Source organism: Cavia porcellus, unplaced genomic scaffold (assembly GCF_034190915.1).
Source record: "Cavia porcellus strain 051 isolate PalLab524CR breed Dunkin Hartley unplaced genomic scaffold, mCavPor4.1 scaffold_12, whole genome shotgun sequence".
Lineage (NCBI taxonomy): Eukaryota > Metazoa > Chordata > Mammalia > Rodentia > Caviidae > Cavia > Cavia porcellus.
The window spans coordinates 74,564,237-74,578,808 of record NW_026947495.1 but is presented as its reverse complement, the minus strand read 5'-3'; the positions used below and the strand labels follow the sequence as shown (position 1 = coordinate 74,578,808).

At 39.8% G+C, this 14,572-nt stretch overlaps 1 protein-coding gene across 1 annotated transcript in view; it reads left to right on the top strand.

Annotated features, from left to right (window-relative positions):
- The first annotated feature begins 2,453 nt into the window (after nucleotides 1–2,453).
- The window catches only part of Col5a2 (collagen type V alpha 2 chain), a 134,058-nt gene continuing 121,939 nt past the window's right edge, over nucleotides 2,454–14,572 (top strand). The window contains exon 1 of the mRNA XM_003478702.5: nucleotides 2,454–2,879. Within this exon, the coding sequence (XP_003478750.1) occupies nucleotides 2,783–2,879 (97 nt within the window). The 5' untranslated portion in view covers nucleotides 2,454–2,782. The remainder of the gene's footprint in view (nucleotides 2,880–14,572) is intronic.

Here is a 14,572-nt window from a genome sequence, read left to right as displayed (position 1 = left end):
CCCGACAGGGCCAGGAACATCTCTGGAACAGTGAGAAAGTTCACTTCCGAGTGAGCCATCACTGAAACTGAATGCTAAACTCGCCACTTATTAACTGAGCAGGCAAGTAAGTTTCTTTCAATCATAATTCTTTATATGTAATTTTAGAAAAAAAAAACCCACAGACTTTCAGGGTTGTTGGGTGAATTGGTAAAACAAACAAACAAAAAAATCCACTCACTGAAACATGTATTATTGTACTGTGTGAACCGGTGGGATGAGGTGCTTGGGAAAAAAAGCTCAAGCTGCAAAATACTTCACTCTTCAGGACTCAACTGCAATAGCTGTTAAGAGTTCACAAGTAAGGACAACACAGAATGAAGGCCTTGCGGTGACCTTATCATATGCCATATGCCGAGCTTCTGGTAGCTGGAACTGTGAGGGGTTGGGTTGTGTTTTTAATATTTCACATACAAGATGTGTTTACAGTGAAATTTAAAATAATCGCATTCATAAGCTGGTAATAACCATTTTAATACAGATAGTAGGATGCTCATCTGAACAGTCCTTGAGTAGTGTGCACACAGACTCTAACAAATTCCACCATCTCACCTCATCATCATCTTTGGCCAGCGTGAGGAAGAATTTCTGAGATCTGAAGTTGAAGCACAAGCCAGCTACTTGGACAGGAGGATTTCAAGTTCTAAATTGACCCGGGCAACTTAGTGGGAACCTTCCTTAAAAAAGTGCCTGGTATCTGGGGATGTGATCCAATAGTAGACACTTGTCTAACGTGTGTGAGGCTTTTGGTAATCTCCCCAGAACCAAAAAGAAAAGTTCCTGAGTGTTTCAGATGCTCCATAAATGTCTATCATTGCTGCACTTCAGTAAAAATTCTACCCTGGTTGCCTGAAAATGTGTCAACTGCTTGATATCTCGATGGTGATATCTGGGATGGCCTTATTATAGACCAGAGCTGGAAAGCTCGGAGAACAGCAATGTTTTTCTTTCACTTATGTGAACAGATAGTTTACGGTCCTGGCTTCTCTTAGATATTTAAAAGAATGAGCAAAAGGGTGAATTTTGGTCCTTATTCAGACTATTTGTGACATGGAGCATGTCGCCCCTGGGAATGGGATGGTGGTGAGGGAAGTCATTGCAGTGCAACAAATTTAGGTGACAAGGTACCCTGAAGAATACAGGGCTGGAGAGTAAAAACAACTTGGAAAGGTGATCTGTTCAGAGTCCTTCTCTAGAAGGTTACAGCTTCAAAGCTAAAATTCAAGGTTTTTAGATTTCATCTGTTAAGAAAGTGATAATAAAGGCCCTCTGGACTAATCTTTTTAGAAACTTTCCTCTGAGTTTCTACTGAGCTCCATGCATCCCACACTATGGCTTATTTTTCTTTGTTTCATGTAAATTTATTTTCTTAGCATTTACATGTGTTCCTTCGAAGTGGTGGGCAGGCCTTTCATTTCTTTTGTGTCATCCTCTCTTTCTAGTGCTCAGCCCAGTGCAAGTACCTGGAAAGTGCTGAACAATTGTGAACAGCCTACTCAGCTGTGAGGTGTGGAGCCTTCACTTCTGATTCCAGAGGCCTGGGAGGTGACATGGACAGTCTTGAGGTCACTAACACCGTGGTTATATGAGTGCGGCACAGAGTTCACGGCAACAGCTCTGAAAATGCAGGTGCACGCAGCTGGGAGCGCCCTGTACCTGAACAGCTGCCTTAGGGGTCACGGCACCACTATCTTTATGCAGCTCTTTGCAATTTGGAGCTTAGCTAATAACACATTTCTCATTTTAGTGTCACCCAATCCTGCATAGTGGTCAGGGTAAAGCCCTTTTTTCGAAGGAGAAAATTGGAGTGCACAGAGATAAAGGACTGTGTGCTTACAAAATTGATGAGTGGCATATGTGGTGCTGGAACCCAGCTTTCTGGCACACAAATGTAGCCTTCTTCTCATTCCCCTATACTAGTTTAGCAGACGTTTTCTGCATGATAAAGCTTCCTGGGAAAGAGGAATCTGTGGATGTGGCCCCTCAACAGGAGCTGTAGAAGGAAGTTAACACAAGGTGTCAAATAGTTTTCTCACCTGGGCTGTGTTTGAATAGCCCCTTTCCAGGGTCTGGGAAAAGACACAGAATCTGAGAAGGTGACCAGAATCCTTTTTATTTCATCACAAGAAAGAATTAAAACGTGGCCCTTTAAGGTTTAAGGTGGAGAAGAGAGCCCAGAATTATCTAGATGCCAAAAACCAGGCTAAAAGGCTCTATTCCCTCCCTAAGGTCTTTTTGAGCACTGGGTGGAAATGCTAAGGGGTGTGCGTTTAGGGGGAAGGGTTAGAGGGTGTGGGGAGAGACTAGGAATCCTTCCCTGTAACGGGCTTGCTTAACCAAATAAAAGAAAAGAGAAATAAGAGTTTGCTGCTCTTATTAAGCGCCCTCTGAGCTCCAAAAGTCCACGGAGGAGGGGAAGCTGAAGGCGCGCAGGCGGCCGCGTGCGCTGATTCGGTTGTTTACCATCAATCAGGCCGGTGCTTGGCAGACACTGGATGGTTGGGAGCCTGAACAGGCTGAAAGGGGCTGGAAAAGAAGTGGAGGCAGCATTCTTCCTATTTAAAGCTGCATCGCTTGAAAAAAGTTTTCGCAGACTGTGCGGGAGCTGGTGCTGAAATAGGGGGTTTGCCGAGGCTGCCCCGGGCGGTGCTGAAGCCAGAGCCCCCCTCTGACTTGATGGTGCTACAGTAACCTCGGAAGCTGCTCTGCGCTCCCGGAGGACCCTCATGTCTCATGTTTAGAGATGATGGCAAACTGGGTGGAAGCGAGACCTCTCCTCATTCTCACTGTTTTATTAGGGCAATCTGTCTCAATAAAAGCCCAGGACGAAGGCGAGGATGGTGAGTTGGCTGCCTGCTTTGCTCGTGGCGTGGATGGCACGGTGTGGGAGAGAGGTGGAGTGTGAAGAGCTGGAGGGAGCCCGGCTGCCCGAGCTGCACCTGGGAGAGGGCTCTGCAGACCCCGGCTGCTTGCAAATCCGTAGCTTCTGCTCTCTGCCCTTGGAAAGATGCTGCTGCTATGCCTGGGAAGCCTGTGACCCGGGATGATCAGAGCCGTCCTGTGGCCTGAATGTGAGAGGGGCCAAAGCGCTTAAAGAACGGTGCTTAAAGCAGCCAGAGACACTGCTAGTCAGAAAGGCTCTGTGCGGAGTTTTCAGAGCCAGGCAAAGTGGCTGCAGAAGCTGGGTGGGGTGGAGCCCTTCTCCTGCGGAACTTGGGCTGCTTCATAAAATTCTTTGTTTGGAAAAAGCTCGGTGGCAACTCTCCTAGCTCTGGGTTTTCTTTGTGCTGCGTTCTCATTCTTTTCTCTTTAGGGACTCACCCTGCTTTAGCGTCTCCATTTGCGACCCTCAAGTCACTTTTGCCTGCTGAGAGGGAGCCTCCTCTATTTCTCGCTGTCAGAGAGGCTGATAAAAGCCAGATTTCTTACAGTGGTATTTTCCCACCCTGCTGACTTGATTATCAGGACGGTGGTGGTTCCCAGTGGGAGGAGGGACACAGGAAATGAATATGGCTTATGTATAACTTATTTGCATTGCCCTAGACACAGGCTTTATAAAAAAGTGAATTTTGCCTGCTTAGTGAACTTTTTCCTGTGTGACTTGCCTATCTTCCTGCTGGATTATATGGTTAAGCAAAACTGCATAGCTGATAAAAAAAAAATACAAGAGGCTATATAAACTAGTTCTGTCGACTATTAAATCTTTACTTTTGAGGGTTGAAATTTCAAACACTGTTTCCTAAAAGACCCTTGTAGATTTTCATACTATTAACGTGCAGCTCAAGCTTTTGACACAGCACATTCTTTAACCCATGTTACTTTTGCCTCTGTGGCGTTTTGCATTAAAGGTATTTAGAAAATCTTCCTCGAGAACCTAAGTCTAAAAACTTTAAAGAGTGAAAATAAGAATGTGCAGATAAATATTCCACAGTCTGTCTGGAGTCCCATAGAGGGAGCACTTCCTAGGTCCTGGAAATTTATGTCACTTTTTAATGTTTCACAAAAGGAGGCAACTCATAAAAGGTAAAAACTCTCTGACTGTCTACATATGGCACGGAGAGCATGCGTTGTTTGAAAGGGCGAGGAAGATGCCTGAAAAGAAAGTAGAAACCAGAAGGGATCAAATCTAGAAAGATTACAATAGAAATAGAAAGTCTGATCTTACCCCCTCTCCCCACCAAAATGACAAATTTAAGACTTTCGGTGGAACGTTCTTTGTTAATTTACATTAAAGTTAATAACTTTTATAAGGTACAGAGATCATTGAATACATGAGTAAATGAAAGGAATATTTTAAAGTGGATATGATGGGCCTGTGTTAAAAGACTTTCCTAAAGAGCTATAGTTACTCTTCAGTGTTTCGGAAAAATAAGCGTCATTTTTTTTTCTTCTTAATTTACATAAATGTTAGGAATGTGTTGCTTGGTACCAGAAAATTCTCAACCCTTCTCCTCTCTGTACAGTAACTGGAATTCCAAACATCAGATTTTATAGAGAAAGGGTAATTTCTTGGGTACGTATTGTAAAGGTTATGTATTTCTATTTTGTTAATCAACTCAAAAGAAACTATGTGAAAACAATAGAATAGTTAAATAAAGTAGATATGGCCCTAATTGAAGATAATGCAGAAACGTGTTTCAGGATGCAGTATATCAGAGCTACTTAGCTTATATTACATTTACTTACCATGAATATTTTGGTTTAGTCTGGTATCATATGGGTACATGCAATATTATATTTCCCATGTTCACACATATCATGAGCTTAATAAAAGTGTCAAAATATAGAAACCGCACATTATGTTGAGTTCAAGGAAGAGTAAAGTAGTTAACACTTTAAAGAAAGATCTAAGGCACATATGTCAAGCAAGTATGAAATTTTGTCTACAACTAAGTCATATATTATAGTATCTACTTTATGTACAAATGTATTCCCTTGGAAATGTAGAGAAATTTTATTTTATATAAGTATATATTGGTAAGCTTTTTGTTTTTTGAAAATTTTCTTATAAGTCACGTGGTGGGCCAGAAATATAAATCATAACACAGTGCATTCCTGATAGAAATGTGTATTATATATGATAAAAGGTAGAAATATATATGATAAGGCAGAATAAATAAATTTTAGGCATTTTTGGCCAAAATAATATTACTTTTCCTAAATTTAATGCACTGTTTTGATTTTTAAAAATTTGTAGCAAACTAAAATGAGAAAGTTTGGAAGATGGGTTAACTAGTTAAAATATAAAGTAGCAAAAATCAGAGAGTGAATATGACAAAATTAGCTTTTCAAAAAATTTTTTTTGAGATGTCTCACTATGCAGTTCAGGCTGGCTTTGAACTCACTTTGTAGCCCAGGCTGGTCTCACAATTGCAACAGTCTTCTTGCTTCAGCCTCCTGAGTGCTGGGATTGTAGTCTCAAAAGTAGTTTTAAACATATTGGGTGTGTGGTGCATGACTGTGTGTGTTATGTTATGACTTTTGAAGTTTCTACATTTATTATTATTTTTGTATGAGAAAATTATGCTCATTTAAAGTAAATTATATATCCCTAAATTAAGGTCTAAGACTAGGGGGCTATAAACATTCTTGTTAGATGTAGGCATCTTTGATCTTTGAAAATAATCCAGGGTGTGAATCATTGTAGTCAACAACCAGAGGAGCAACGGAGAGAAGGAAGCCCAGAAATGTATTATTCTATTTCCAAGTTCAGTAACCTTCCCTGCTTTCAGAGGCTGCACAGGTAGCATAAACTAGTGAAGTAAGTGGGTAACTTGTCCATCAACAGGGGTTGAGGGCTTGTGGAGAATGGAAGAACCATGTCTACTTTCAGGATTTGAAATTGACATTTTTAGAGAGCACTGAATAGGCCAAGAAATACATTGCTGAATGCTAAATTTGGCTCATGGGCTGTACATTTACAACACCATGTTGCAACTCTACCCTGATATGTTGGTATCAAGCCAGCCTCTGAGAAGAAGGGCTCACAGTCCTTTCTAGTTGGTGGTCTCTGTTTCTGTGATGTTATGTCTGCCACTTGTTCCATGAAGAAACAGGCTCATAACACTCAACAGTACTTGGTTATTTTAAAAAGAGGCACAGAGTTTGAATACATAGTTTAAGATACTTGGTCACTTATAAGTTGTTTTAAACTAATCACTATTGAAATACATATTTTGGATCACATAGGGAAAGCAGATTTTTTTTTTTACTGTGTTTTGATTTAGGTCTAGCTGCATGTAGCATTATCAAGAACTTTTTACCAAAAATGTGTAAAACTTTTTTTTTTTCTGATGTAAAGAAAAGCTTTCAACTAGGAACAAACCCATCCAGAATCAAGGCTTTTTAAAAAATTTCTGGTCTGTGGTCTCTATTTCTGTGATGTTATATCTGCCACTTGTTTTTTCTCCAAGTGTATGACCTTTAAATTCTTCTGTTTTTTGTTTTGGATTTTTGTCCTATAAATCTGCTGGAGCTCTAGCCTTATATGCACTTTCCAGGCATCTGAATAGAGAATGAGAAATAGAATCTGTGAATTTCTCTTCTTTTATGGAGACTTCTATGTCTTTATAACCATTAAATTTACATATAGTCAGTCAAAATTTAGTCATATAAAGCTGCAAGGGAGTCCAGACAATATAATCTTTTGAATGTTCCTGGCAATGTACTCTGCTTAATAGAGTCCTACTGTGGAGGATACAAGGAAGAATCACTGTCAGGAGACAATTTTAGTCTTGACCAAGAGCATGTGTGTTGTTTATTTTAGCAGAATCGATCTTAATGATTTTAATGATGAGAGTATAGTGTATTCACTGGATTTACTCTGGTTATTGTTTATTTCTGAGAAGACTGCAAAGCCAAGAACATTGGATGACACTAAAATACTTGGATGCATTTTCTGCTTCTTTTCAAGTCAGTGTGTATTTAGCTACAGTTTTTATCCCAACTAAAATAAAGGTTTATTCTAAGGAGTCTCTACATAAGCAGATCCATATATTGATAGATTGAGGGAATTCTTTATATTGTCCAATGCAGTGTATACTTTGAACAGAACTCAGGTTAGTTGATAAGCAATGCACAGATCTGTGTTGAATTGCCTGCATAAAGAATCACTGGGAAATCTGTCGCAGGTTCTAGGCTTTCTCCTTCCTAAATAACTAGATTGTGTAGGTTTGGATGTGATATGGGTATCTGTTTCCTTCTACAGCTTGGCAAGTATCTCTGACCCACGCTGGTGACCTCAGGGCTGCATCTGGGATCAGCACTCCTTTGCTTTTGATGTCCCAGAGCTGTACATTATGACTTTGGCAATGTCTTACTACTCTAGTTATTTGTTACACTTAAAATACTGACTAAATCCTGTAGATAAACTGCTGTGGATTTGCCCTTATTTGTGTAAAACTAACTCAAAGCCCAAATTCCCCTCATGATGCATTAGATGAATCATTCTGCTATCCTAATGCATTTCCAGATGAGTACTATATTGTTCAACCTCAGACGGTCTTTTCATTCCTGTCATTTACACTTGTAATGGTATCACTTGAGATTCATTGTATTGACCATTGGCAACATAGACAGAATGCAGGATGGGAGGCAGAATTAGAAGAAGGAAGTTCTGTTTTAAAAGTGTAGGATTTGTAGGATTAGAATCATGCTGATCTATGGTTACAGAATGAAACTTTTTTAACTATTGTGTACAGTTTAGCCCAGATTGATGGATGATTCATGCAACATTACTTAGCCCTATGTGTCATTTGTAAAATGTTTTAGCATGAACTTTTTCTGTTCATTCTGAGATCACAAAATTGAAAATTGTAAATTTATATTTTTATATAAATATATAAATTTTTATATAAATCAAAATATTTAGTGAATGTTACATAAAATTTACTACAGAAAAGGTGCATTGCTATTAATCCTCCTCAAAATACTCTCCCTCACTTGAACAAATGTGTCCCACTGTTCTTGTAACTTACAGAAGCATTTCTGGAATTCCGCTTTCTAGAGTGTCTTTTCAAGGTGTGATAAAAAATACGGTGAATGCTGCAGCCATGTGCCATCCAGTGGAAAGACGGACCCATAAAAGCATGATGATATATCGTTACCCACTTTATTCTCTGGATCTAGCACTATGCTACTATTGGCTCTCCCTAAAGGTCAACGTGACCATAAAATGTAAATGTTTTGAATTGATTCAGGGCATCAAGTCAGCCATGACAACACAACTAAGGACAATAACAAAAAAGACAGCATGAATGTGGCAAGAATGATGGGAAAAGCATGTTAGAAATGCATGTGTGTGTGGGGGGGAGGGTCTTCTGAGAGTGACATGTCTTCTGCTTTAGTGTATTTTTGAAATTTAAATAGTCACTGTATTTTTCATAGTAATGGTGGGGGGGAAAGATTAAATTTTTAAATTATTAATTATTGTATAAGTTGGGGCAATTTCATAAGGTTATATATATATATATCCTAGAATTAGGATCTATGATTTATATCCATGGACAGGAAGGTTTACTCCAGATATGCCAGGACACAGTAGCAATTTCCTGATAAAAACAAGTCTTGAACATTTTTATGTGACTGTAAAAGTGACACAATATAAATCAGAATGGAATTATTAGGAATATAATGACAATTAAATCTTCCTTTAAATTTATTTTCATCTAAATTTTGTGCAAATTTCATGCCATACTCATAAGTCAGTCTACTCTTGGCATTTGCTTGGGAAGCAGTCTGCCCAATGGTGATGCTGCCTCAAAGGTGTGACTGACTTGGGAGCCTCAATTTTAATCTTCTTTTATGGATACATTTAAAATGAAACCCTTCAAAAAATCAAAGTGGTTCCATCTTGTATAGAGTGTGTTCTCTAAGGACCAATGTCAGAGGAATTCCAATACAGTGGAATTCTCCTTTTCTGCATGTTGCCTTCTATAGAGAAAGAAGCCAGGCTTACAAAATTAATAAATTAATGGAACCTTGTTTCTATAACTTTTTGGTGTGATATTTAAATTCAAAAATGCACTTTTTACTTTAAAATAATCTAGATCTGGGAAGGAAGAAAGCCTATCTCATAGTTTCCTTTTTCTTCTCTTTGTGTGTTGTCTGTTCAATCAGAATGGGAAATTTAGTTGCAAGATGACAACAAGCTATTATATTCTTGGTGGCAGCATTGCGTGTGCCCTAGCATTATAGTTCCGTCTCAGTTCTCACAGTTTAACACGTAAAGTAAGTCGTGGTCCACCCAGGACATGAGTGAACACCTCAGTGCTGCTCCTTGCACTATCTAGCAGGGTTCACCTGGGAAATTCCCCTAATGGTGACTTGGAGTGCATAACTAGGGCCCAGAAGGTGAAGTTAGTCACAGATTATAACTCTGCAGTGTATTTTTAACTTTCACTGAATGTTTGCATGGTTTTGAAGCAGCTTCTGGATTTGTTCCCCTGTGATTAGTTGCTTCTCCTCCCCCTGGGGAGCCTGCTGCATGGATCAGGCTCTCTTTTCTGTAACTCCAACCCTGTCCTCACTATTGGCTCTTTCCCCTTTGCACAGAGCTCCAGGCCCCGGGTCCGAGTCTTCATTTTGAGGTCCGCTGCTCTGCAGGCTTGGTGGGTGTGGTGCTGTGACCTGTCCCCTGCTCCCCTCCTTAGTCACTCTGACCTTGCCTGCTCCCTTCTACCTCTGCTGGTCTGGTAACATGAAGTGTGACCTACTCACACTTTCTCCTTTATTTCACAGCAGGGATGTCTCTGGCTTTCCTGAACTCTGTTCTCTGAGCTTTCCCTCCCATCTCTGTGAACTCTTCCTCTCAGCTTCACCGACGGATCCTTTTCTTTACTCTTTCAGCATCTTTCTTTCATAAGGCTTATTATGTCCTTGGTTCCCTCTGGATATTCACTAATTGATCCAGAAACATACTCTCGGGGTTTTCCTGAGATTTCCTAAATCCACTGCTGCTATTTCCTAAATCTCTCTGCTTCCGATTTTTCATGCAAACTTTAGGTGTGTATATTCAACTATGCAGAACCACTTTCAATTTAATGTCTTCCGAACCCAATTAAAGGTCTTCCCTATGAGCCTGGGTGATTATCCTGTTCAGGTATTCAAGTACATTTACCATCTCTCATAAACCCTACATTTTACTTACTAAATATTTTGTAGATCTGCCTCTTCTTCATCTCTCCCGCAAGTGGCTCAGTTGATTCCTGAATCACTGCGTCAGCTTCTAAGGTCATCTCCTCACCTTCCTTAGGTCGGTGTCGCATCTGCTTGTAAGTAGCTTCAGTGTAATGTAGAACTAAAGCCTGCTTTACCTCCACCGCATCTCTCCACTGGCCCCCCGTAACCTAAAGAGCAACAGGTTCGAGCTTCTTAGCAGTAGACAAGTTCCTCGCTGTCACGGCCCATTTCTAGAATTTAGTTATGTGACTTGTGATTCTCTGCCTCTAAAGAATAAGCAAAGGTGATAACGCTAGTGCATGCGTGGGTACACACACACATGCACATGTGCATACACTTACACACACACACACACTTTTCCTTTTTTGTTTTTGTTTTAATCTCTGGTGTCTACATTTTACCCAGAACTCACATGCTCTTGTCTATTAATCTAAATGTTCCTCCTTTGCTCTCCCAAAACTCAGTCCACATCTTCCCTGCCCGTTATTATTATTATTATTAGTATTAGTATTATTTTGTTTTGGTACCAGGTATCGACCTCACACTTGTCAGAAAGGCGATTATACCACTGAACTAAATACCTGGCCCTAAATTTTACTATTTTTAAGGATGTCTTCTTCTCTTTAATTCATTTTACATGCTTCTGTCATCTGCCTAAATCCTGTTTTTACCATGCCATTCCCTAGTTTACCACTTTGTTCTCCAGATTTATCTGTTGTATCACACTTCACACATTACTTTGGCATTAAGCCTTTATGTATCTTTGTTTTTATTTATTTTTTATTTTTTTTGTCTTTTTTCCTTTTTATCGGTACCGGGGATCAAACTCACGACTGCCTGCTTGCAAGGCAGGCGCTTATGCTGCTGAGCTAAATCCCCAGCCGCATGTATCTTTGTTTTTAAACCTAAGGATGCCAAAATTATCCATGAGACTTTCAATGCTACTCATGATTTCCACTCTGCATAAATAACTTATTTTTGCTGCTACTGTTACGTAGCATTATGGATGGCTGCAAACTGTGTAGCCCTTTTTTTCAGGTACAATCTAGCCTTTTTATTTTCCTGCATCAGGTTCTTCCCACTTTCTGGCATATTCTTTTGTTTTCCATTTTGGATCTCACAATCCTAATTATTAGGGATTCTAATCTATCACAAGCATTCCCTCCACTCCCAGTGTGTTCTCTCAGTGCTTCAAATGTGCTGACATCAACCAAGACTAAGTTTCCTGGGCATAGTGGCGTTGCATGGATTCATTTTGTCTTAGGTAAAGGATAGGTATTCATGCACATACTGAGAGAATATTACTGGTGAAAATATTTTTCTCACCATTCACTCATTCAGTGTGAGAGAACTAAATTAAATTCAGGATTTGCAAATTATATGTACAAACTTTTGGACAATTTTCTTGATTTTGCCACACCTTGCTTTCTTCATCTATAGAATTAGAGTGATAATTATCATAAAGATTGTCAAGTACATGAACTATTTGCATGATTGCACCATTCCCCCCAAACAGATGTTCATTTAACATTCTTTAATATTATTATTATGTTAGTAACACAAATAATAATAGCAAAAATAACAAATGCTTTTGGGGGTGATTATGAGAACCAAGAAGTTGGAGATCATGGATGAATAAATGACTAAATAAATAAATAATGTTTCCTCTCTCAAAGAGTAAAGTTTAATGTAAAACTTAAAATGCGAATTTTATCTGGTACTCATTTTGCAAATATGTCAATAATTCTTACCAAATGGTAGACGCTTTCTTAAGCCCACTGAACAATTTTGCTCTTAAGACAGAAGGGTTACACTGTGCTGCTTCCTCCTCCATTCAGAGTACTGGAAGAGAGAAAATAAAAACCAAAGGTCCCCTCCCCGCCGCCAGGCTGCCCGCTGGCCCAGGGCTCTGACTCTCCCTGGCTCCCCCCACCCCGTCTTGCCTCCTCACTCCCACGTTTGGCTCTCATGATGGTCCCTGGCATGCGTGTAAGCCAAGTATCAGCCGTTCCGTGTCTGAGTGCCACCTCTACCAACCTGCCCATTTCACAGTGTATTTTCTGAAAATATGATGGTCGTAAAAGTCTATTACAAATCAGAAGCTTCTTTTCCACTCTGGCTTGCTCTGGGTTGCATTTGGAATGAGAATTGCTTCACTGCACAGGGATTGAAAGCCAGCTCCCAGGACTACTTGGATCCAGTAAAGGAGGGTGACCATCTTTTCCCAGACTCTTCTTTTTCCAAAGGCTGTTAATTTACTTCACTCTGTCCACTCCAGGGGCGGACTTATGACACTGACCCCAGAAAGCAGAAGCTGCTATAGGATGTGGCATGTTATTCATAATTGCATTTTCGTTACTCTGGAGCACCTTTCTTTCTTTTTTTCCTCAGTTTTTCAAATTTAGAAAACAATGATGGTTATAACTTGGGAAGAGAGACACAGGGGGAATTTCACTAGAAAATTTCTAACTATGAAAAATTTAAGCTGTCTTAGATACTCAGTAGGATTAATCTGTGGCCATCGCTTTAGGTTGTCTAATGATAGAGTTCTGAGAGTATGGATAGTACCCATAGCAAACACAGTTTGTTTATAGAAAGTTGATATTTCCACTTGTCTTAACAGTTATTATTTGCTTACCAGACTTATTGATGCTAGTTTGAAAGTATTTTTAGGCTTTTCTTTCTCATTCTTTCCAGAGCACTATATTGAAAAAAATAAACAAGCTAAAGTTTAATTCAAAGCATCACATTTCTCATTTTAGGGCCAGATTTTTTAGCTAGAATTGCTGGTGGGATGAATTGGGGGGACAATGAGGGAAACTGGTTTCCATGGGAAAAGATAAACTTCAAAGAAGGTTTAGTCTTCTGGACTTTGGCTATAAACCTCACATCTCTGATGTTTCAGCAAAGAAGGTCTGTGCTTCCCTTGAGAGGGCAGGAGGGCACTGGCCATTCCAAGGCACGGGAGGAATTTTGATGGAAGAGTTTTCTTTTGCATGTATTTGTGCTGAGGGAAGAAAAGACTGTGAAGGAGAAGCAACTGAAGTTGGATCAGGAGGCATGGGTTCAGTCCTTTGGATCCTAGTAACGTGTACCTTTTCAGATATTTGTAAAAAACAAATTCACATCCTCTAATCCTCCCAGCATTCCTTTAAATTGAGATCTGTTTTGGATAGACTAGGCATGTTTGCTATTTGTGGCTTTTATTTGTCTCCCTTAAACATAATTATAACTGAACTAAATTTTGTTTAGAAAGAGCTCAGAGATGCCAGGACCAGAGGGATTCTCAACAGTCCAGGAAGGCTTCTTTACACTTGGAATCTGTTTCCTTTATTGAAGACAAACATGAGTGTAGCGTTGACTACAGTCAGGTATGTTTGTACACACACGCAGAGGAGGAGACTAAACTGAACAGAACTAGTTCTGGAAGGTTAAATCAATGAGTACGCTCCTACTCCTGCTCCGAGTGTGTGTTAGGTGTATGAGATGGTGAAGGTAGAGTCTCCTGGTAGATGATGGCTTAGGATGTGCTGTACATAAACAGGCATGACTGATAAGTTTGCTAACTGTGCTGCTCTCGTGAGATGCTTTGCGCCCCACCATACCTTCCTTAGATGAGCTTTGCTGGGGTCCTGAGCAGAGGAGCAGACCCAGCTCCAAGAGCACAGTTTTAAAATAGATAACATCTTAATATTTTTTAGAAAAATATGCTTTCAAAATTCTCTCTGAAAGACAGACATTCAGAACTCAGGCTACCCTTGCCTGCTCAAGGTCTTACAAAGCAGCTACATCTGGAGGTCACTTTCTCAAATTTGTTTCATGTGACAGAATCCTCTGAGCAGTCTGACTTTCCAGCAGAATTTTCCTGCCTCCATCTACTTCTTCCTCCACTGCAGGTAACTAAAATGATTCATGGGCTTTCTGCAGTTACTTACCAAGTGCAATGATTTAATACTATTGTTTTCTTGTAATAAGAACTTATGATGATATGATGATTTGGTTTTGAGATCTTTTCCCTCAATATTCTCTAGCAATGAAAATCAACAGACATAGTGTCTCTGAGTGGAGGCGTCAGTATCCGAAAAGGACTCTAGGACTCACCCATAGAAAGATGAAATTCAGGTTTTGTAGCTGCTCTGTGCTTATCCACAAAGGGACAGCAAACATATTATGAACACTTCCATTTTATTCTAATAAAAACAGAAAGCAGCCTAGTGTACTTGAAATGGAAATTTGCTTCTCACATTACCACTGTTTTTGGAAATGACTTTTGAGCTACTTCGTGATAGAACCTTAAATTTTGTGCACCAAATCTGCCCAAAAGTGACTGGTCGTGGACAATCAAGTTCTAGGG